This window comes from Trachypithecus francoisi, unplaced genomic scaffold (genome assembly GCF_009764315.1).
Source record: "Trachypithecus francoisi isolate TF-2019V2 unplaced genomic scaffold, Tfra_2.0 Lachesis_group12, whole genome shotgun sequence".
NCBI lineage: Eukaryota > Metazoa > Chordata > Mammalia > Primates > Cercopithecidae > Trachypithecus > Trachypithecus francoisi.
In genome coordinates, this window is record NW_022681457.1 from 7,635,480 (window position 1) to 7,657,109 (window position 21,630).

At 46.9% G+C, this 21,630-nt stretch overlaps 1 protein-coding gene across 10 annotated transcripts in view; it reads left to right on the forward strand.

The window, feature by feature from the left end:
* LOC117093599 (zinc finger protein 610) overlaps positions 1 to 21,630 on the forward strand; it is a 183,231-nt gene that overhangs the window by 157,571 nt on the left and 4,030 nt on the right. The window contains exons 2-4 of one of the 10 annotated variants that reach the window (XM_033228905.1): positions 4,415 to 4,516; positions 13,152 to 13,233; positions 17,745 to 17,871. The exons of 3 other annotated variants lie outside the window; for them this stretch is intronic. In XM_033228905.1, coding sequence (XP_033084796.1) covers positions 13,171 to 13,233; positions 17,745 to 17,871 — 190 coding nt within the window. In that variant the 5' untranslated portion in view covers positions 4,415 to 4,516; positions 13,152 to 13,170. Of the gene's footprint in view, positions 1 to 2,180; positions 2,199 to 4,414; positions 4,517 to 4,703; positions 5,146 to 6,284; positions 7,510 to 10,242; positions 10,472 to 13,151; positions 13,234 to 17,744; positions 17,872 to 21,630 lie in introns of those variants that run through there. 6 more of the 10 variants (XM_033228907.1, XM_033228906.1, XM_033228909.1 and 3 more) reach the window with 6 other exon arrangements.

The following is a 21,630-nucleotide window of genomic DNA, read 5'->3' on the forward strand; positions in this document are numbered from 1 at the left end:
CACAGAGTGGGGATAGGGGAGTGTGTCAGGGAAGAGAGAATTTAACAGGGAGAGCAGAGGAGGCTCAGAGATGGAAGAAGAGGCAGAAATAGATGGAGATTGAGGACAACTGAAAGACTGGGGAGGAGCAATAAGAGGTTAATAAGTTGCGAGGATGGAGCAGAAGAGGTGGAAGAGAAGGAATAGAGGGAAGAAGGAGATAAACAGCAGAAGAGGAGAAGGGTACGAATGAAAAACAGAATCCCAGGGAGAAAGAAAACAGCTAGAGAGAGAAGGGGAGAATGAGAGATATGTACAGAATTAGGGAAGGAAGCACCGTAATGAAGACAGAGGGGCTGGGCACAGTGGCTCACGCCTGTAATCTTCACACTTCAGGAGACTGAGGCAAGGGGATTGCTTGAGTCCAGGAGTTCGAGACAAGCCTGGGCAACATAGTGAGACCCCTATCTCTGCCAAAAAAAAAAAAAAAAAAAAAAAAACAGTAAATAACTGGGCCTAATGGTACACCTGTACTCAGTCCAGCTGCTCTGGAGGCCGAGCTGAGAGGATGACTTGAGCCCAGGAGGTCCAGGCTGCAGTGAGCTGATATCATGTCACTACACTGCAGCCTGGACAACAGAGAGAGACATTGTCTCAAAAGAAAACAAGGGGCAAGAGACTTTGGGTTTAGATGAGTGCGTGAGTTCATTGGATATGATTAGTTGTGACATGTTGACTTCCGTGTATATAATCTAACAAAAACTTGTTTAAATTATACAGATGAGATTGAAAATTTCAAAATTTGTATCTATAAGACATGTACATTCTATAAATCTTGGCATCAGGGGTATCTTCCACTTGGAATCCCTATTCAGCCAGAGGGAAGTGACTATTCAGTTGTGAATTACTGCCTTCCCTTTTCCTAGGATGGGGTAGGATGTGGGTAGTGAAGTGGGAAAAAAGTCACTGTCTGTTATTACATAATACTTTTAATTTAATTAATTAAATAATATCTTGAGACAGGGTCTGGCTCTATCACCCAGACTAGAGTGCACTGTCGTGATCTCCTTTAACTGCAGCCTCGACCTTTTGGGCTCAAGCGATCCTCCTACCTCAGCCTTCTGAGTAACTGGGACCAGAGGCATGAGCCACCAAGCTCGGCTAGTTTTTGTTTTGTTTTGTTTTGGAAACGGGATTTCACTATGTTTCCCAGGCTGGTCTCAAAATCCTGGGCTCAAAGTATCCTCCTGCCTTGGCCTCTCAAATTACTGGGATTACAGGTGGGATTACAGAGATGACCCACCGCATCTGGCCTACATAGCCCCCCCACCCTCCTTTTTTTGAGAGGGAGTTCTGCTCTTGTTGCCCAGGCTGGAGTGTGATGGCATGATCTCAGCTCACCACAACCTCCGCTTCCTGGCTTCAAGTGATTCTACTGTCTCAGCCTCCCGAGTAGCTGGATGTACATGCATGCACCACCATGCCCGGCTAATTTTGTGTTTTTAGTAGAGATGAGGTTTCTTCATGTTGATCCAGGCTGGTCTCTAACTCCTGACCTCAGGTGACCTGCTGCCTCGGCCTCCCAAAGTGCTGGGATTACAGGCGTAAGCCACCAAGCCGAGGCCATAGCAGTTTTTAAAAGGGACGTCAGGGCATGGTGACTCATGCCTGTAATCCCAGCACTTTGGGAGACAGAGGTGAGTGGATCAGGAGGTCAGGAGTTCGAGACCAGCCTGGCCAACACAGTGAAACTCAATCTCTGCTTAAAATACACAAAAATTAGCCAGAAGTGGTGGCAGATGCCTAAAATCCCAGCTACTCAGGAGGCTGAGGCAGGAGAATTGCTTGAACTCGGGAGGCAGAGGTTGCAGTGAGCCGAGATTCCATCACTGTATGCCAGCCTGAACAACAGAGCTAGACTCCGTCTGAAAAAAAAAAATAAAGAAAAAGTAAGGAACATCAAAGCCAGGTGTGGCGGCTCATTCATGCCTGTAATCCCAGCACTTTGGGAGCAAATCGCTGAAGGTCATGAGTTCGAGACCAGCCTGGCCTACATGGTGAAACCCTGTCTTTACCAAAAATACAAAAATTAGCTGGCCATGTTGACACATGCCTCTAATTCCAGCTACTCTGGAGGCTGAGGCAGAAGAATTACTTGGACCTGGCTAGGAGGCAGAAATTGCAGTGAGCCACAATTGCACCACTGCACTCCAGCCTGGGTGACAGAGTGAGACTCTGTCTCCCCCCCAAAAAAAGAAAAAAAAATTAGCCAAGGATGGTGACATGCGTCTGTAGTCCCATCTACTCTGGAGGCTGAGGCAGGAGAATCTCTTTAGGCAGGAGAATCATGCCACTGCACTCCAGCCTGAGTGATAGAGCATGACCTGGTCTCAAAAAACAAAAAAAGAGGCCGGGCGCGGTGGCTCAAGCCTGTAATCCCAGCACTTTGGGAGGCCGAGACGGGCGGATCACGAGGTCAGGAGATCGAGACCATCCTGGCTAACATGGTGAAACCCCGTCTCTACTAAAATATACAAAAAATTAGCCGGGCGAGATGGCGGGCGCCTGTAGTCCCAGCTACTCGGGAGGCTGAGGCGAGAGAATGGCGTCAACCCGGGAGGCGGAGCTTGCAGTGAGCTGAGATCCGGCCACTGCACTCCAGCCTGGGCGACAGAGCAAGACTCCGTCTCAAAAAACAAACAAACAAACAAACAAACAAAAAAAGAAATAACAATCAGCTCTTTAATGTTTCCCTTTATAAAAGCAGTAGTCGTGGCCATGTGTGGTGGCTCACACTTGTAATTCTAGCACTTCGGAAGGCTGATGTAGGTGAATCACCTGAGGTTGGGGGTTCAAGGCCAGCCTGACCAATATAGAGACACCCGTCTCTATAAAACTACAAAATTAGCTGGGTGTGGTGGCGCATACCTGTAATCCCAGCTACTTGGGAGGCTGAGGCAGGAGAATTGCTTGAACCCAGGAGGCAAAAGTTGCGGTGAGCCAAGATTGTGCCATTGCACTCCAGCCTGGGCAACAAGAGAGAAACTCCGTCTCAATAAATAAATAAATAAATAAGTAATAAAAATAAAAGCACTGGTCCTATTCGCGAGTAGTCAACACCCATGACCAAATTCTCTCAAAGGCACCATCTGCAGGAACATCCTATTGGACAATAAGAACTCTGAGGCCGGGCGCGGTGGCTCAAGCCTGTAATCCCAGCACTTTGGGAGGCCGAGACGGGCGGATCACGAGGTCAGGAGATCGAGACCATCCTGGCTAACCCGGTGAAACCCCGTCTCTACTAAAAAATACAAAAAACTAGCCGGGCGAGGTGGCGGGCGCCTGTAGTCCCAGCTACTCGGGAGGCTGAGGCAGGAGAATGGCGGAAACCCGGGAGGCAGAGCATGCAGTGAGCTGAGATCCGGCCACTGCACTCCAGCCTGGGTGACAGAGCAAGACTCCGTCTCAAAAAAAAAGAACTCTGAACGTCGCTTTTGGCCAATATAATCGTTCAGACCAGGGAGCCTGCATCAGGTTTTTGTTGTTTTTATTGTGCAGTTTGTTTTATGCAATGTTTTCTGTGACCTCAGTTTATAAATTTTCCCAGTACACAGTCTACTGATTAATATTTAAGATTTCACATATGGCTTTTCAGTATATGGTATGTAATATAACTGACACACTGCACTTGTTAATTTCAATAAGTCCCTGTTCTGCGTGGATATAGGTAATTTTATGACAGGTATTCAGAAAAAGATTGTGTTAACTTTTTTTTTTTTTTGAGACGGAATCTCACTCTGTCAGTGCAGTGGCACAATGTTGGCTCACTGAAATCTCCACCTCCCGGGTTCAAGCGATTCTTGTGCTTCAGCCTCCCGAGTAGCTGAGACTACAGGTGCCCACCACCATGCCTGCCTGATTTTTGTAATCTTTTCTTATCTTCTCTGTGCTATGATTGTTTGACAATACAGAATTTCCATTGATTTTGGTTACCCTGACATAAGCATGTTGTGGATTATTTACCAATATAGTATGTTGTTTGGTCTTTTAGAATTTATTTGTATACAGTAGAAATTCTGTAAATATGAAAAATATATAGTTTTCTTTTCCTTGATGTGACAGTGATATGTTTTTTGTAAACTGTGATGCACTTTAGGGTCACAGTGGAAAAACACTCCTGACTTTAGGCTTAAACATGTTTCTGCCGTGTCAGTGTTTTGTCATGATATTGGAAATAGGCTTCCATAGAAATGATTTGAAGGACATATAATCGCCCTTTATTTATTAAAGAATCTTACTCCTTTTGTGCTCCTAATCTTTGAAGATCATGTTTGGGAAGTTTAAAGTTAAGTATTTTTTTGTGTCATATTTCCACACTTCAGTATGGTTTACCATCTGGACTTAATTGGAAATGTATTGTGTTTTTATTTTGTAGATATCCCTTCCAAATGCTTGATGAAAAAGGTGGGAGGATCACTTGAACCAGGACGTTGAAGTCTGCAGTGAGCCCTGTTTTTGCCACCACATTCCAGCCTGGGTGAGTGAGCTACACCCTGTCTCAAACAAGCCATAAATGAGAGGTACAATCCCTCCTTTGAAAATAAAGAGATTTTCTTTCCTTTCATCTCTTTTCTTAGGACATTTATTTAGAAAATTTGCAAATGCGTTTTCTGTCTTCTGAGGTAGTCTTTTCTTTACTTTTCTTTTCTTCTTTTCTTCTTCAGATGGAGATGGGGTTTCACTCTTGTTGTCCAGGCTGGAGTTAAATGGTGTGATCTCTGGTCAGTGCAATTTCCATTTCCCCGGTACCTGTGATTCTCCTGCTTCAGCTTCCAGAGGAGCTGGGACTACAGGCACCAGCCATAATGCCTGGCTGATTTTTATAGTTTTGTAGAGATGAGGTTTCACCATGTTGGCCAGGCTGGTCTTGAACTTCTCATTTCAGATGATCCTCCAGGCTCGGCCTTCCAAAGTACTGGGATTACAGGTGTGAGCCACTGCTCCTGGCCCAGGGTTGTATTTCTGAAGAACTTGGGTACTTGCTTTGAAAGACAAGCAATAGCCAGGCGCGGTGGCTCAGGCCAGTAATCCCAGCACTTCGGGAGGTCAAGGCGGGCCGATCCCGAGGTCAGGAGTTCGAGACCACCTGACCAACATGGTGAAACCCTGTCTCTACTAAAAATACAAAAAAATTAGCGGGCATGGTGGCACATGCCTGTAGTCCCAACTACTCAGGAGACTGAGGCAGGAGAATTGCTTGAACCTGGGAGGCAAAGGCTGCAGTGAGCCGAGATTGTGCTACTGCTCTGCAGCCTGGGCAACAAAGTGAGACTCCATCTCAAAACAGAAAGAAAAAAAAAAAAAAAAGGCAAACAACAAGATAAATAGTACCTGTGTCTCAGTAGGAAATTAAATAATTCAAACATCAAATGATTCCAATGTAAAGCTTTGGACCTTTAAGTAATTCTGAGCCTTGAGAGGAATGTGGTCCTGCAACCTGAGTCCAGGGGAATGCAGGCGCAACTTCTAAGAGTTTTCCTGGCTGACCCTGGTGGCTCAAGCCTGTAATCCCAATACTTTGGGACACCGAGACTTCCAAGTCACTTGACTTCAGGAGTTCAAAACCAGCTTGGCCAGCTTGGTGAAACCCTGTCTGTACTAAAAATAGAAATTACAGGTGTCTGCCACCACGCCCAGATTATTTTTGTATTATGGTTAGTGTTAGGGTATTCCCCCTCTCTCGGGATGATGTTAATTAGCTGACGGAGATTCTCAACTCTGTTACCAAGTAGGGCCAGGATGAACTATGTGTAACCAATGGCGTCTCAAGTCCTCGTCCCTGAGGACTGATTAGTGTTTATCTTGAAAACACGTACTTAATGGGTTGTATAGAAGAGTGGCGTTTCTTTCTGTCTTTTCAACCTCTTAGCTGTTTGCCTCTATTTCCCGTCACATTCTGTCCTGAAGCTTATTTATTAATAAAATAGTTTTTCATTCTTTCTCTATTATCGTCGTAGAGATGATTTCTCATTTGGCGGAATACTCTTTGTTTTTCAATTATATTTTCTCACATTTAAAAAGTGAAGTAAAGAATATTTCCTGGGCCAGGCACGGTGAGTCACAAGTGTAATCCCAGCACTTTGGGAGGCCGAGGCAGGCGGATCACTTGAAGTCAGGAGTTCCAGACCAGCCTGGCCAGCACGGTGAAACCCCATCTCTACCAAAAATACGAAAATTAGCTGGGCGTGGTTGTGTGTGCTTGTAATAGCAGCTACTCCAAAGGCTGAGGCAGAAGAATAGCTTCCATCCAGGAGGCAGAGGCTGCAGTGAGCCACAATCTCGCAACTGCACCCCAGCATGGGCCACAGAGAAATACTCTGTCTCATAAATAAAAGGAAAGAAAAAAGTAAAAAAAGAGAAAGTAATAGATCTCTTTCACAAATGTGCTGGGACAACTAACTGGATATTCACATGGAAAAGAATAATGCTGGATCCCTATCTCACACCATGAAAAATTTTATTTAAAAACAGTAAAAACAAAAGCAAACACACACACACAAGGCCAGCCGCAGTGGCTTACATCTGTAATCCGAGCAGTTTGGGAGGCTGAGGCGGGCGCATCACGAGATCAGGAGATCCAGACCATCCTGGCTAACACGGTGAAACCCCCTCTGTACTAACAATGCAAAACAGACGGGCGTCATGGCGGGCACCTGTAGTCAAAGTTACTGGAAAGACTGAGGCGGAAGAATGGTGTGAACCCAGGAGGAGGCGCTTGCAGTGATCCAAAATCTTGCCACTGCACTCCAGCATGGGCGAGAGAGCCAGACTCCATCTCAAAAAAAAAAAAAGGAAAAAAGAAAAACAGCCAGAGAGAGACAAGGAAGGGAGCCCTGCGGGAGGGGGTGTCACTTTGTCGCCCAGACTGGCCTGGAACCCCAGTTTCAGCGATTCTCCCGCTGCTGCGTCCTGAGTAGCTGGCACCTCAGGCTTCAGCCCCCTGCCTGCAACCTTGTTTTGTTTAAGCAGCAAGTGGTGACCTCACTTCTTCCTGGCCTGAGCACTCCGTCCCGCATCCCAGGGGGAGGCCCTAGGCGAGTCTCTGAAGCTGAGCACAGGGTGGACTCTCCCTCCGGAGTGAATGGAGAATGGAAATGAAGAGGATTTCTATTCTATTCTGTGGGCCGTCAGCATGAAGCCGTACGTTCCACCCAGGCAGGGCTTTGTTATTTCACATTCTAGTTTGCATGCCCGTTCCAGACAATTCCAGGGCTCTTAAATTATGCCTCAGCCTTCCTGGCTGCTCTCACCTCCAACAACCCAGAAAACAGAGACGCTGGGTGCGACGCCGAGAGACGCACTGTTCGCGCCCCGGCCCCGCTGTCTGCCGCTTCTAAAGGGCAAGGTCTCTCCGCCCCTACCCCGCCCAGGCCCCGCCAAACTGCTCGCGGGCCCGCCCAGGCCTGGCTTCTGTCCTGCGCGCGCAAACCCGGAAGGGGATTCCGTGGAGTGAAGGTCCCACCGCGGCGCGTGAGTTTCGCTCTGTCATGTATTAAGTATGCCCTTCCCAGGTCCCTGGCGCTTCTGTCCCTGGGACGTGGGGTCCCCACGGACCTGGAAATTCTCGCCTGTCTTCCTTCACCCAGAGAAAACTGAGACGTCCCCTTAAGAGTCCAGGAGTTGCTTCCTTTTGGGGTTGAAGTCGTCCGGAGGCTGGTCCCGTACCCGGTCTTTCTATTATAGGGCAGTGTGTACACTTCCTATACCGCAGTTTTTCTGGTCAAAACCTTGTTCTGACTCCTCTCACCCCATGCTTTTTAAAGTCCTCACCCGCGAGGTGGATTCCCACCCTGGGCGCCTCCAGGCTCGCCTCCCAGGCTCCCAGCCCCAGTCCCAGGGAGGCTGCGTCTTCTCCCTGGGTCCTGGGTGCCTGCAGGTGCCACTCTTGTCTTAAGGCGCCGTTGCGCCCCAGGTCCCTCCTTGTGCCGGGCCCTGCTGCTCCCCAAGTCTTCCGTCTGCAGTCACCGCTTCCCCTGAACCAGCGTTGGGCAGGTCGCAGGGGCTTGTCCTGTGACACCGGGTATTCTTGCCTGCCCAGCTCCACCCCCCGGAAAATGCGCTTCTCCGGGGTACAGGCGTCTTACTTCAAACCCCCAGAGTGGTGCTGGTGGCCAGGAGAACAGGGAGAACCACGGAAGGAAGGACACTTGGGTTTTGGGGGTGCTAGAGAGTGGGGACGGGAATGTAACAGGGAAGAGAGAATTTAACAGAGCAGAGGAGACGCAGAGATAAGAGGCGGTAATATATAGAGGTTGAGGGCAATCGAAAGATTGGGTAGAAGGGCAACAAGAGGTTAAATAAGGACCGACGGAGTTTTGCTCTTGTTGCCCAGGCTAAAGTGCAACAGCATGATCTTGGCTCACCGCAACCTTCACCTCTGGGGTTCAAGTGATTCTTCTGCCTCAGCCTCCTGAGTAGTTATGATTACAGGAGAGCACCACCATGGCTGTAATTTTGTATTCTCGGTAGTGATGGGATTTCTCCATCTTGGTCAGGCTAGTCTTGAACTCCTGACCTCAGTGATCCTCCCGCCTCAGCCTCCCAAGGTGCTGGGATTACAGGCATGAGCCACCATGCCCGGCCTTTAATTTTAATTTTTATTTTTTGAGACACTCTTACTGTTTCCCAGGCTGGAGTGCAGTGGCAGGATCACAGCTCAGAGCAGCGGCAACCTCCTGGGCTCAAGTGATTTTCCCTCCTCAGACTCCGGAGTAGCTGGGACCGGAGGAGTAGCCCGGCTAATGTTTAGAGATATATATATATATATTTATTTATTGAAACTCTCTTTGTCACCCAGGCTGGAGTGCAGTGGTCTCACTGCAACCTCCACCTCCTGGGGTCAAGAGATTCTTGTGCCTCAGCCTCCCGAGTAGCTGGGGTTACAGGTGTGCACAACTATGCCCTGCTAATTTTTCTATTTTTAGTAGAGACCTGGTTTCTCCATGTTGGCCAGGCTGGTCTCGAACTCCTAACCTTGTGGTCTTCCTGCCCCGGCCTCCCAAAGTGCTGGGATAATAGGTGTGAGTCACCATGCCTGGCCTCATTGTTTTCAAAGTATGATATATTTTCAAATATTTCTCCTTTTACCCAAGATTTCATTAGATCTATATTTTTTAACCATTTCAAAATTGTTTCTCTGTGAAATTGTGTTCAGTTTACATTGAGGACTGTGTGCTTTCTAGTCTTTATCATATATCGAAAACATTTTCTACTACATGATACATGATTTTAGGTTGTTTCAGTGTGTACTTGATAACGATATCAAGGACCTTTTTTCTTTACCCTAACATGAAAATGTAGTTGAAGTAGCCTATTCCATTTTCTTTTCTTTTGTCATCAGAAAAAATGGTGATCTGTGAGCTTCTAAGTAAATGTCTTCCTCTGGTCCATAATATTCTCTACAGATGTTGAAGGATGGGCTGGATTGACTTGGAACCTTGGTTTAGCAGAGCCCATATGTTCATGAGAAAAGTATTTGCTCAGATCTCATTTCTACGGCTGCCTCTTTTTCAGTGTTTCAAAGACCTATTGCTATGTGTGCACAGTCGTGCATATTTTGAACATTTTTTTGGGAGTGAGTAATTGTATGTTTGGGATTGATGCCATCAGAACCTTACAGCTTGAAAGAAGTTTGCTTTGCTCAGGTATATAAAAGATAGTCCTGGAATTTTTGTTTGTTTGTTTTTCTTTGAGATAGAGTCTTGCTCTTTCACCCAGGCTGGAGTGCAATGGCATGATCTCAGCTCACTGCAACCTCCACCTACCGGGTTCAAGCAATGCTTTTGCCTCAGCCTCCCAAGTAGCAGGAACTGTAGGTGTGAACCCCTACACCTGGCTAATTTGTGTGTTTTTAGTAGGGATGTCACCATATTGGCCAGGATAGTCTCGAACTCCTGACCTCGTGATTTGCCCAGTTTGTCCTCCCAAAGTGTTGGGATTACAGGTGTGAGCTACCTTGTCTGGCTGCTTTTTTTTTTTTTTTTTGTAAGATCAAGTGTTACCCTATCATCCAGGCTGGAATTCAGTGGCACAATCTTAGATCACTGCAACCTCTGCCTCCCAGCCTCAAGTGATCTTGCATCATCCTCCTAAGTAACTGGGGCCGCAGATGCATGCCACGAGCCCTAGCTAATTTTTTGTATTTTTGGTAGAGATGGGGTTAACTATGTTGCCCATGTTGGTTTCAAACTTCTAGGCTCAAGTGATCTGCCTGCCTCAGCTACGCAAAGTGTTGGGATTACAAGGGTGAGTCACCACTCCTGGCTGGTCTTGGAATTTTCTAGAGGGGGAAGACCAAGGCGCCTATTGGGCCTTCCAGGCCGTCACATGGGAATCAGCCGCACCTCCTTCCTCCTCACCTCAGAGCTTCTCAGGATAACTTGGTGAAATGTCTCCTGCTGTGAGCCTCAGTGAGGCCACCTGTAACATAGAGGTGAGGAATAAGACTAGGAAAGCTCAGTCAGAGTGATACTGACTCCTGAAATGACTGACAAAATACAGTGTGTGGCTTTTCTTCTGGGAGCGGTTACTGCTCATTTTTAACTCAAATTTCAAGTGGATTCCAGTTCTCCAAGATGAGCAAAAACAAGGGATTAGACTCAAATCACCTTGAGCCTTATCATCAGCTCAGAGCTTTCACCCTCCTACACGACTCCACGTCCCCTGCAGGCCTCGCCACTGAGCTCTACAATCCTGCGTCCAGTTGTCTCCTCAGCTCTCTCCTGGGACATCAAACAGGCATCCCCACCTTCAGGTGTCCATAAGTGACTTCCTAAACCCCAAACACATTCCCTTGCAGCCTGCACATCTCAGTTGAGAGTGACTGTGTTCTTCCAGAAACTTAGCCGAACTTGACAGCATGTGTTTTTTTTTTTTTTTTTTTTGAGACGGAGTCTCGCTCTGTCACCCAGGCTGGAGTACAGTGGCCGGATCTCGGCTCACTGCAAGCTCCGCCTCCCGGGTTTACGCCATTCTCCTGCCTCAGCCTCCCGAGTAGCTGGGACTACAGGCGCCCGCCACCTCGCCCGGCTAGCTTTTTGTATTTTTTTAGTAGAGACGGTCTCGATCTCCTGACCTCGTGATCCACCCGTCTCGGCCTCCCAAAGTGCTGGGATTACAGGCTTGAGCCACCGCGCCCGGCCAACAGTATGTGTTTTAAATATGGGAAATATATTACATTATTTGTAAGTGTTGTAATTTATAATATAAAGAGAAACTTACATGTATACGTGAAAAGAATGAGAAGATAATCACTTCCAATTTTTTTTGTTTTTTTAAGACAAATTTTTGCTCTTGTGGGCCGGGGGGAGTGCAATGGCATGATCTCGGCTCACTGCAACCTCTGTCTCCTGGGGTCAAGGAATTCTCCTGCCTCAGACTGCCAAGCAGCTGGGATCATAGTTGACTTTCAAAATTCTTTTGGGTTGTGGGAGAAAAATGTTTGAAGACTGTATCCTTATGGGTCTGTGCCCCCGCCAGGACCTCTCTGATCTTATGTCCTACCTGTGCCCTCCTCTCTTCCACTGCGCCAGCCACATGGATCGCTTTCCTTTTCCTGGGGCTGAGGTTGCTCCTGTCTCAGGACCTTCGCTTGAGCTGTCCCTCTGACTAGGACTCTCTGCCCCTCAGCTGCAAGTGACAAGCAGCCTTTCTTTCCTAGGTCCGTGTTCTGATATCATCTTCTCCAGGTTTCCTTTGTGATCTCCCACAGCCCCCCATTTGACATTGCAGCTGTGAAACCAGAAAATCTTACATAGATCTCAGTTAATTTAGAAAGTTTATTTTGCCCAAGGTGGTCGGGGAAGAGCTTAATTTTATACATATTATGGAGACATGAGACATCATCAATCAGTATATGTAAGAAGTACATTGGTTTGGTCTGGGAAGGTGGGGCAACTTTCAACAAAGGCAGGAAGACTTGAAGCAGGGTGGGATCTTCCAGGTCACAGAGGACTGAGGCACAAATGGTTGCAATCTTCTGAGTTTCCTTTTTTTTTTTAAATGAAGTCTCGTTTTGTCACCCAGGCTGGAGTGCAGTGGCACGATATCAGCTCACTGCAACCTCTGCCTCCTGGGTTCAAGTGATTCTCCTGCCTCAGCTTCCCAAGTAGATGCCTGGATCATTTTTGTATTTTTAATAGAGATGGGTTTTGACCATGTTGGCTGAGCTGTTGTCGACCTCTTGACCCCAAGTGATCTGCCAGCCTTGGCCTCCCACAGTGCTGGGATTACAGTCCTGAGCCACTGTGCTGGGTCCTTCTTTTGAGTTTCTGATTAGCCTTTCAAAGGAGGCACTCAGATATGCATCTCTATCAGGGAGCAAAGGGGTGACTTTGAATAGAAGGCCAGTCTGGTTCCCTAAGCGGCTCCCAGCTTGACTTCTCCCTTTTACTTAATGATTTGGGGCCTTAAATTCATTTTCCTTACACACAGCTGAACTTTTGCCCCACCCCGGGTCCACATTGTCTGATGTCTTTGATTATTTTTGCGCCTTTGACTTCCACTGTCTGGATCCTGGTGAGAAAAAGGCCCCAAGGGGAGAGCAGAGCCAGAACGTGGGGCTGTGCTGGGCTCGCCCCCTCTGAGTGGAGCTCAACCCTGGCTTCACATTAGAGTGCAGAGCATTTTGCAAATAGAGCTTTTGTGCTGCTTTAGCAGGGGTTCTTATTCTGAAGGGATGGAGCCCACCCTCAGTAATAGCTGCAGTGGCCCAGGTGCTTGTCATCTGTGTGCAGCATTGAGCATCGAAGCTCTGTGTCCTCCATTTCTGGGGGCTGAGCTCAGCCTGTGATCCACAGAGATGTGAGGGGCTGTCCTCTGGATGGGGTTTGGTCAGGGATGAGTCTGTATCCTGAAGGGGAGATCAGTCCAACCCAGCTCACCCCGCTGCCTCGTGTGTGGGGGTTTGTCCAGGAGGGGAGTGAGATCTGAAGACCGGGGTCAAACGTACACTTATAGGTCTCCCTGTGGGACTTTCTTATCTCTGCATGATCTCTGGTGCAGAGGGCAGAGGGTGACGTCTTTCTACAGCGTGAAGTCTCTCCTGTTCGTGTGTTTTTGTCACAGGAAGGGAGTGAGTCATTTCTAACATGAAGTCTTTTTTTCACATACAGGATTGATTTCTAAAGACTCATGTTACGTGAGGAAGCAGCTGAGAAGAGGAAAGGAAAGGAGCCCGGCATGGCCCTTCCTCAGGTGAAGTGATGTTCCTCTGGGGATTAATCTTTCTCTTTTCTTTCTGAAATGCCAGGTGTTGTAGTAGTAGCCAGTCTTTTCTGAGTCTGAAGCATTTTGCCTGACAGGTTCGCTCGCACTCACCCATGCCTGCCCTCAGTTCCTGTCACCTGCTCTGAGATTCCATCTCCTGTGACCCAGTGACATGGACTTGGGAAAAGGCTCCACTGGGCACGGTCCTGGGAAGGGCTCACACCCAGACATGGATAAACATGGAGTGTGGGCCCGTTGATGTCAGTGCTGCTGGGCAGCCTGGGTGGTTCAGGGGCCACATCTGGATGTCAGCTTTTTGTGGACCAGATCAGAGAAGCTACATATGAAATATACATGTTGATGTGCACAGATATCTGGTAAATTCTGGAAAAGGAGACAAATAAGGGGAGATACTTTGTATCTGATTTGGTAATGCATTTGAAGCCACATGAGTAGATAAACATGTCTCTTCAAAAAAAAATTTCTTTTTTAAGAGACAAGATGTTGGTCCAGGTATAGTGGCTCACACCTGTAATCCCAGCACTTTGGGAGGCCAAGGCAGGTGGATCACTTGAGGTCAGAAGTGCGAGACCAGCCTAGCCAACACGGTGAAACCCCACCTCTACTAAAAGTACAAAAATTACCTGGGTGAGGCCAGGCGCGGTGGCTCACATCTGCAATCCCAGCACTTTGGGAGGCCGAGGCAGATGGATCACGAGGTCAGGAGATCGAGACCATCCTGGCTAACACGGTGAAAACCTGTCTCTACTAAAAATACAAAAAAATAGCCAGGCGTGGTGGCGGGCACCTGTAGTCCCAGCTACTCAGGAGGCTGAGGCGGGAGAATGGCGTGAACCCGGGAGGTGAAGCTTGCAGTGAGCCAAGATCGTGCCACTGCACTCCAGTGTGGGTGACAGAAAGAGACTCTGCCTCAAAAAAAAAAAAAAAAAAAAATTACCTGGGTGTGGTTGTGCATGCCTGTAATCACAGCTACTCAGGAGGCTGAGGCAGGAGAACCAGTTGAACCCAGGAGGTGGAGGTTACTGTACGCTGAAATTGTGCCCCTACACTCCAGCCTTGGAGATAGAGTGAGACTCTGTCTCAAAAGAAAAGAGAGAGAGAGAGAAGGTGTTGCTCTGTGGCTTAGTTCTGGAGTACAGTGGCACAATTCAGAGTTTACAGGAGCCTCAAACTCCTGGGCTCAACGAATCCCTACTTTAGCCTCTCGGAGAGCCTGAAGGATAGACATGGGTCACCATATATATCTATGTATGTATGTATGTATGTATGTATGAATGTATGTATGTATGAATGTATATGTGTATTTATTTATTTATATTAAGATGGAGTCTCGCTCAGTCACTAAAGCTGGGGTGCAATGGCACGATCTCAGCTCACTGCAACCTCCGCCTCCCAGTTTCAAGCAATTTTTCTGTCTCAGCCTCCCAAGTTGCTGGGACTACAGGCACGCACCTCCACACCCAGCTAATTTTGTATTTATAGTTGAAACGGGGTTTCATCATGTTGGTTAGGCTGGTCTCAAACTCCTGACCTTGTGATCTGCCTGTCTCAGACTCCCAAAGTGCTGGGATTAAAGGTGTGTGCCACCATGTCCAGCCTTATTTTTTACATTGTATTTTTATTTTGTTGTCCCAGCTGGAGTGCAGTGGTGCAATCATAGCTCACTATAGCCTTGATATCCTGGCCTCAATTGATCCTCCCATCTTGGCCTCCCAAATTGCGGGCATTCTAGATGAGAGACAGCCAGCCCGGCTGGACTCTGCACTTTTTTGAGGTGGAATCTCGCTCTGTTGCCCAGGTTGGATTGCAGTGGCAGGATCTCAGCTCCCTGCAACCCCTGCCTTCTGGCTTCAAGCAATTCTTTTGCCTCAGCCTCTCGAGGATCTGGGATTACAGGCATTTGCTGCCACACCTGGCTAATTTTTTGTATTTTTAGTAGAGATGAGGTTTCACCATACTGGTCAGGCTGGCTGAACTCCTGATCTTGTGATTCTTCCAGCTCGGCCTCCCAAAGTGCTGGGATTATAGGCCTGAGCCACTGTGCTTGGCCAAACTCTGCACTTTTAATGACTCGTGGTGGAATGGGAAGTGGAGATAGGCATCAGTGGTACAGGATGCTTTATTACATCATTGATTTTATTTTATTTTTTATTTTTTTGAATTGACTCTCATTCTTTCACCCAGACAGGAGTGCAGTGGTGTGATTTCATTTCACTGTAGCCTCTGACTCCTGGATTACAGTGATTCTGTTGCCTCAGCCTCTCAAGTAGCTGAGTTTGAGGTGCATGCCACCACCTGTGTAACAGCATGGCGGGATGTGTGTGCGTGAATACATGGATGGATAAGCCCATGGTTTATGCAGAAAACACAACATTTGTAATAAGTTTTATTTTTTATAATAATTGTAATGATTTTAACTATTTTTCATTTGCAATATGTTTTATTTTTTATAATAATTGTAATGATTTTAAGTATTTTTTATTTGGAAGGCTGAGGCAGGTGGATCACAACATTAGGAGTTCAAGACCAGCCTGGCTAAGATGGTGAAACCCCTTCTCTACTAAATATACAAAAATTAGATGGATGCGGTGGCAGGTGCCTCAAATCCCACCTACTGGGGAAACTGAGGCAAGAGACTTGCTTGAACCTGGGTGGCAGACGTTGCAGTGAGCCGAGATCGTGCCACTGCACTCCAGCCTGTGCAATAGAGTGAGACTCCATCTCAAAAAAAAGAAAAAGAAAAAAGTAAGAAATACTGTGGAGGATTATCTGCATGCCTGTGTGTGTCCATTCAGTGACCTTGTAGGATGCTCCATGTTCTCACCCTTGGACCTTTATCACATTCTCTCCACTAGATAAACCTGTGGCAGTTTAGTTTAAAGCTGTGTCTGTTACTTAGGTGTTTATATGCAAATGTGAACCCCAGACATCTGGATTCATGTGCTCGTGTTGATATTTTTAGCTATTTGATTTGTGGCAAGTTTCCTAGAGTGTGTGTGATGCACCTGACTGCAAGTACAGATCTTCCTTCGTGGGATAGTATGTTATTTTATGGCTTATGACACGGGAAGCACTTAGAAGAGTGTATAGCACACGGGAAGCATTCAAAAATGTTAGTCATGGCTATTGCTGTGATCATGACAGTTTTTTGTTTTTTGAGTTTTTTGGAGACGCAGTATTGCTTTGTCACCCAGGCTGAAGTGCGTAACATGATGTCGGCTCACTGCAACCTCTGCCTCTTGGTTTCAAGCAATTCTATGGCCACAGCCTCCTGAGTATCGGGGATTATAGGCACCCACCACCACGCCCAGCTAAGTTTTGTATTTTTAGTAGAGAAGGGGTTTCAGCAAGTTCCTAGGCTGGTCTCGAACTCCTGACCTCATGATCTGCCCGCCTTGGCCTCCCAAAGTGCTGGAATTATAGGCATGAGCCACTGTGCCTGACCAATCGTGATAGTTTTTTGATTTGGACTTTTCTTTCTTTCTTTTTTTTTTTTTTTTTTTTTCCCCTGAGACGGAGTCTCTCTCTGTCGCCGGGCTGGAGTGCAGTGGCCGGATCTCAGCTCACTGCAAGCTCCTCCTCCCGGTTTATGCCATTCTCCTGCCTCAGCCTCCGGAGTAGCTGGGACTTCAGGCGCCCGCCACCTCGCCTGGCTAGTTTTTTGTATTTTTAGTAGAGACGGGGTTTCACCGTGTTAGCCAGGATGGTCTCGATCTCCTGACCTCATGATCCGCCCGTCTCGGCCTCCCAAAGTGCTGGGATTACAGGCTTGAGCCACTGCGCCCGGCGGACTTTTCTTTCAAAGCCATTGGACTTTGTCCTCTCTGAAACAGCACGTGTATCTTAGCTCATCTAGAGACTTAATATCACCTGGTATGTTGAACATTATATCTGACATGTCTCTAGAGAAAACCCTATGTTTGCTTTTTTTTTTTTGAGATGGAGTATCAGTCTGTTGCCCAGGATGGAGTGCAATGGTGCCAACTTGGCTCACTGCAGCCTCCATCTCCCCGGTTCAAGTGATTCTCCTGCCTCAGCCTCCTATGTAGCTGGGATAACAGGTGCCTGCCACCACACCTGGCTAATTTTTATGTTTTTAGTAGAGACAGGTTTTCACCACGTTGGCCATGCTGGTCTTGAACTCTGGACCTCAAATAATCTGTCCGCGTTGGCCTCCTGAAGTGTTGGGATTACAGTCATGAACCACCATGCCTGGCCCTGTGTTTCCTTTTTATTTATATAGTTTTATATTGTCCATAAAATCCAGACTTCTCTAATGACTGATGGGATCTTAACATCTTTCAAGGAAAAGTATAAAATGCAACTATAGGGAAAAAATATTCAAAAATACCTTAACTTGGTTTTGTCAGAACATGGTCTTTGATCAAATACATACTTATTTTCTCTTTTCTCATTTCCTGTGAAGGTGCTAACTCCGTCCTCCATAATGTTTTGTGGAAATGTGTGTTTCATTTTAGGGACGCGTGACTTTCAGGGATGTGGCTATAGAATTCTCACTGGCGGAGTGGAAATGCCTGAACCCTGCGCAGAGGGCTTTATACAGGGAAGTGATGTTGGAGAACTACAGGAACCTGGAGTCTGTGGGTGAGGAAAATGTCCCTGCAGACATGAGGAGTCTGCTCTTGTCTGTCTTGGCTCTTCCTGGTTTTGTATTTTCTTTTGTGATTTTGCCCCATACGTGGTTGTTTTGTTTTGTTTTGTTTTTTGTTTCTGTTTTTGTTTTTTAAGATGGAGTTTCGCTCTTGTTGACCAGGCTGGAGTGCAGTGGTATGATCTCGGCTCACCATAACCTCTGCCTTCCAGGTTCAAGCGATTCTCCTGCCTCAGCCTCCCAAGTAATCCCAGCTACACCACCCAGGCATGCACCACCACACGCAGCTAATTTTGTATTTTTAGTAGAGACGGGGTTTCTCCATGTTGGTCAGGCTCGTCTCTAACTCCCGACCTCAGGTGATCCACCCACCTCGGCCTTCCAAAGTGCTGGGATTACAGGTGTGAGCCACTGTGCTCAGCTCATTCTGGTTTTTGAGGAGCATCACAGAAGCGTCTCTCACTGGCACTGTGACAATGTTCATCCCATAAACTAATGATCATCTTCTCTAAGCAGCAGTCAGTGGTGTTGAAATTCCTCCTAGTGAGGAGGTCATTTGGGCTCACAGCCTCATATATATGAGGCTCTTGACTGAACTCTTGTTCATTTCACATTTTCACACCAATATGTGCCATTGTTCATTTTTAACAAGAAAACCTATGTTCCCATTTTTTATAGGATCAACCCTGTAACAGATATGGTTTTCATCAGTCTTAGTGAGGGAGCTTGTGAAGTTGAATGGGGTTTCCATACTTTACTTCTACTATCATTTCCTTAAGATACAGTGGCTTTCAACTTCTTGATTTCTGTGTTTTGTTTTGTTTTGTTTTGTTTTTATTTTTTTTGATTCAGAGTCTCACTCTGTTGCCCAGGCTTGAGTGCAGTGGCGTGATCTTGGCTCACTGCAACCTCCACCTTTTGGGTTGAAGTGATTCTCCTGCCTGAGCCTCTTGAGTGGCTGGTATTACAGGCATGTGTCACCACACCCGACTAATTTTTGGTAGTTCTATTACAGATGGCGGTTTCGCCATGTTGACCAGGCTGGTTTTGATAGCCTGACCTGACGTGATTCAGTGGCCTTGGATTCCCAAAGTGCTGGGATTACAGGCATGAGCCACTGCCCATCCGAGTTTGTTTTTAAGGCTGAATACTATTCCATTTTATGTGTGTACCACATTTTCCTCCTATATTTATCTGTTGATGGATATCTGGGTTGGTTTTTTCTCTTTACTATTATAAATAATACTGCCAGGCTGGGTGTGTTGGCTCATGTCTGTAATCTCAGCCCATTGGAAGGCTGAGGTGGGTGAATCACCGGAGGTCAGGAGTTCAAGACCAGCTTGGCCAACATGGTGAAACCACATTTCTATTAAAGGTATAATTTCTTTTTTTTATTTTTAAGATGGCATATTGCTCTGTCACCCAGGCTGGAGTGCAGTAGTGCAATCTCAGCTCACTGCAACCTCTGCCTCCCAGGTCAAGCAGTCTCCTACCTGAGCCTTCTGAGTAACTGGGATTACAGATGTGCACCACCATGCCCGGCTAATGTTTTCTACTTTTTTAGTAGAGACAGTGTTTCACCATGCTGGCCTGGCTGATCTCGAACTCCTGACCTCGTGATTCACCCTCCCATCCTCCCAATGTGCTGGGATTACAGACGTGAGCCACTTCACTCAGCCTGGCTCTGTTTTCACAAACTCATCTCTACCTACTCAGCCAGAGGATCCTTGTTCACTCCAGTGGTCTCCTACGTTGCTCTACTGTACTCTTCATAGTTTACTTGTGTTTTTTTGTGTGTGTGTGTATGCATTTCTGGAATCTACACAAGGGATTTTGTTGAGTATATTCTTGAAACTAGAAATCAGAGGCATTTAACTTAGGAGATGTAAAACTGCTGCCGGACGCAGTGGCTCAAGCCTGTAATCCCGGCACTTTGGGAGGCCGAGACGGGCGGATCACGAGGTCAGGAGATCGAGACCATCCTGGCTAACACGGTGAAACCCCGTCTCTACTAAAAACTACAAAAATCTAGCCGGGCTAAGTGGCGGGCGCCTGTAGTCCCAGCTACTCCGGAGACTGAGGCAGGAGAATGGCCTAAACCTGGGAGGCGGAGCTTGCAGTGAGTTGAGATCCGGCCACTGCACTCCAGCCTGGGCGACAGAGCGAGACTCCGCTCAAAAACAAAACAAAACAAAACAAAAACTGCTTTCACCTCAGGCCACCCTACTGCTGCTTTCTTGGATCTCTTTCATTCTTGTCCGTTGCCCATATTGTAATTTGCATAGTTAACCTTGGGTCAATACTTTACCATTGCTAAATTAGTTCCACTTTCCTCCAAGCTGAAGATTTGGTCTATCCTAGTGGAATTCTTTTCCCACAGACGTGCATGCACAAAGTTCACTCCTACATGCCCTTACTTCCTGCCTTCCACACTTACCCTTCCTCTCCTGGCCTTGCCTCACATGATACATTGATCTGGATGCAAATACAATTTCTTTCCACCCTATTGATTTTGTAATCCTGAACACCCCAATTTCCCTGTGAACCCCTCCCCTCCAACACTACTCTCACGGAGTAAGTCAAGCCCTTATCCATCCACTGGACAAAATTATAGGAGGCTGCCTGAATCCATGTGTGCAGGGCATGATGACTCAGCACATGGTCCATGAGGGATGACTTGGCACCACTGTCAGCAGCACAGCTCAGCCCTTGTGTCCCAGCTCAGCCCTTGTATCCCCCTTGATGTGCTTCTTTCTGTTCTGCTTGTATTTTCTGTGTGTGGTCATTTCCTGTACTGCCTGGGCTATTATGCCTAAGTAGATGTCGTGGGATCCTTCAGGCCCAGGATCAAGTCTTGTTCCTCACTTACCGTGTGTGCAAATGGGATCATGTACATGAACACTGTGGGCCTGCTGTTGTTATTTGAGAAATAATGTTAATTTGCCTCCAGGGTGTTTTTTTTTTTTTTTTTTTTTTTTCCTTGAGATGGAGTTTTGCTCCTGCTGCCCAGGCTGAAGTTCAATGGCAGAATCTCAGTGCATTACAACCTCCACCTCCCGGGTTCAAGTGATTCTCCTGCCTTAGCCTTCCAAGTAGCTGGGATTACAGGCATGTGCTACCACACTGGCTAATTTTGTATTTTTAGTACAGATGGATTTTCCCCTGTTGGCTAGGCTTGTCTCAAATTCCTGATCTCAATGATCTATCTCAGCCTCTGAAAGTGCTGAGATTACCGGCATCAGCCACTGTACCCGGCCTCTTTTTTTTTTGTTTTCTTTTCTTTTAATGGAGTTTCCCTCTACTTGCCCAGGCTGGAGTGCAATGGTGCAATCTCGGCTCACCGCAACCTCCACTTCATGGGTTCAAGTGATTGTCCTGCCTCAGGCTCCCAAGTATTTGGGATTATGCCTGGCGCAAAGCTGGCTAATTTTTGTATTTTTAGCAGACGGTGGTTTCTCCATATTAGTCAGGCTGGTCTTGAACTCCCAACCTCAGGTGATTTTGTCCACCTGCTTTTTAAAACAAGTGAATACTATTAGATGACTTAATATACATTTTATACTACAGTCTCAACTTCCTTTGTTTATATAAGATTTGTCAGTCTTCAGTGATGTTGATGAGATGCCCCTTTTCCTGTCTCACTTATTTCACTGTTCTGTCAGAAATAGCTTAGACTGGCCAGCTGCAGTGACTTTTGCCTCTAATTCCAACACTTTGAAAGGCTGAGGTGGGTAGATGTCTTGAGGTCAGGA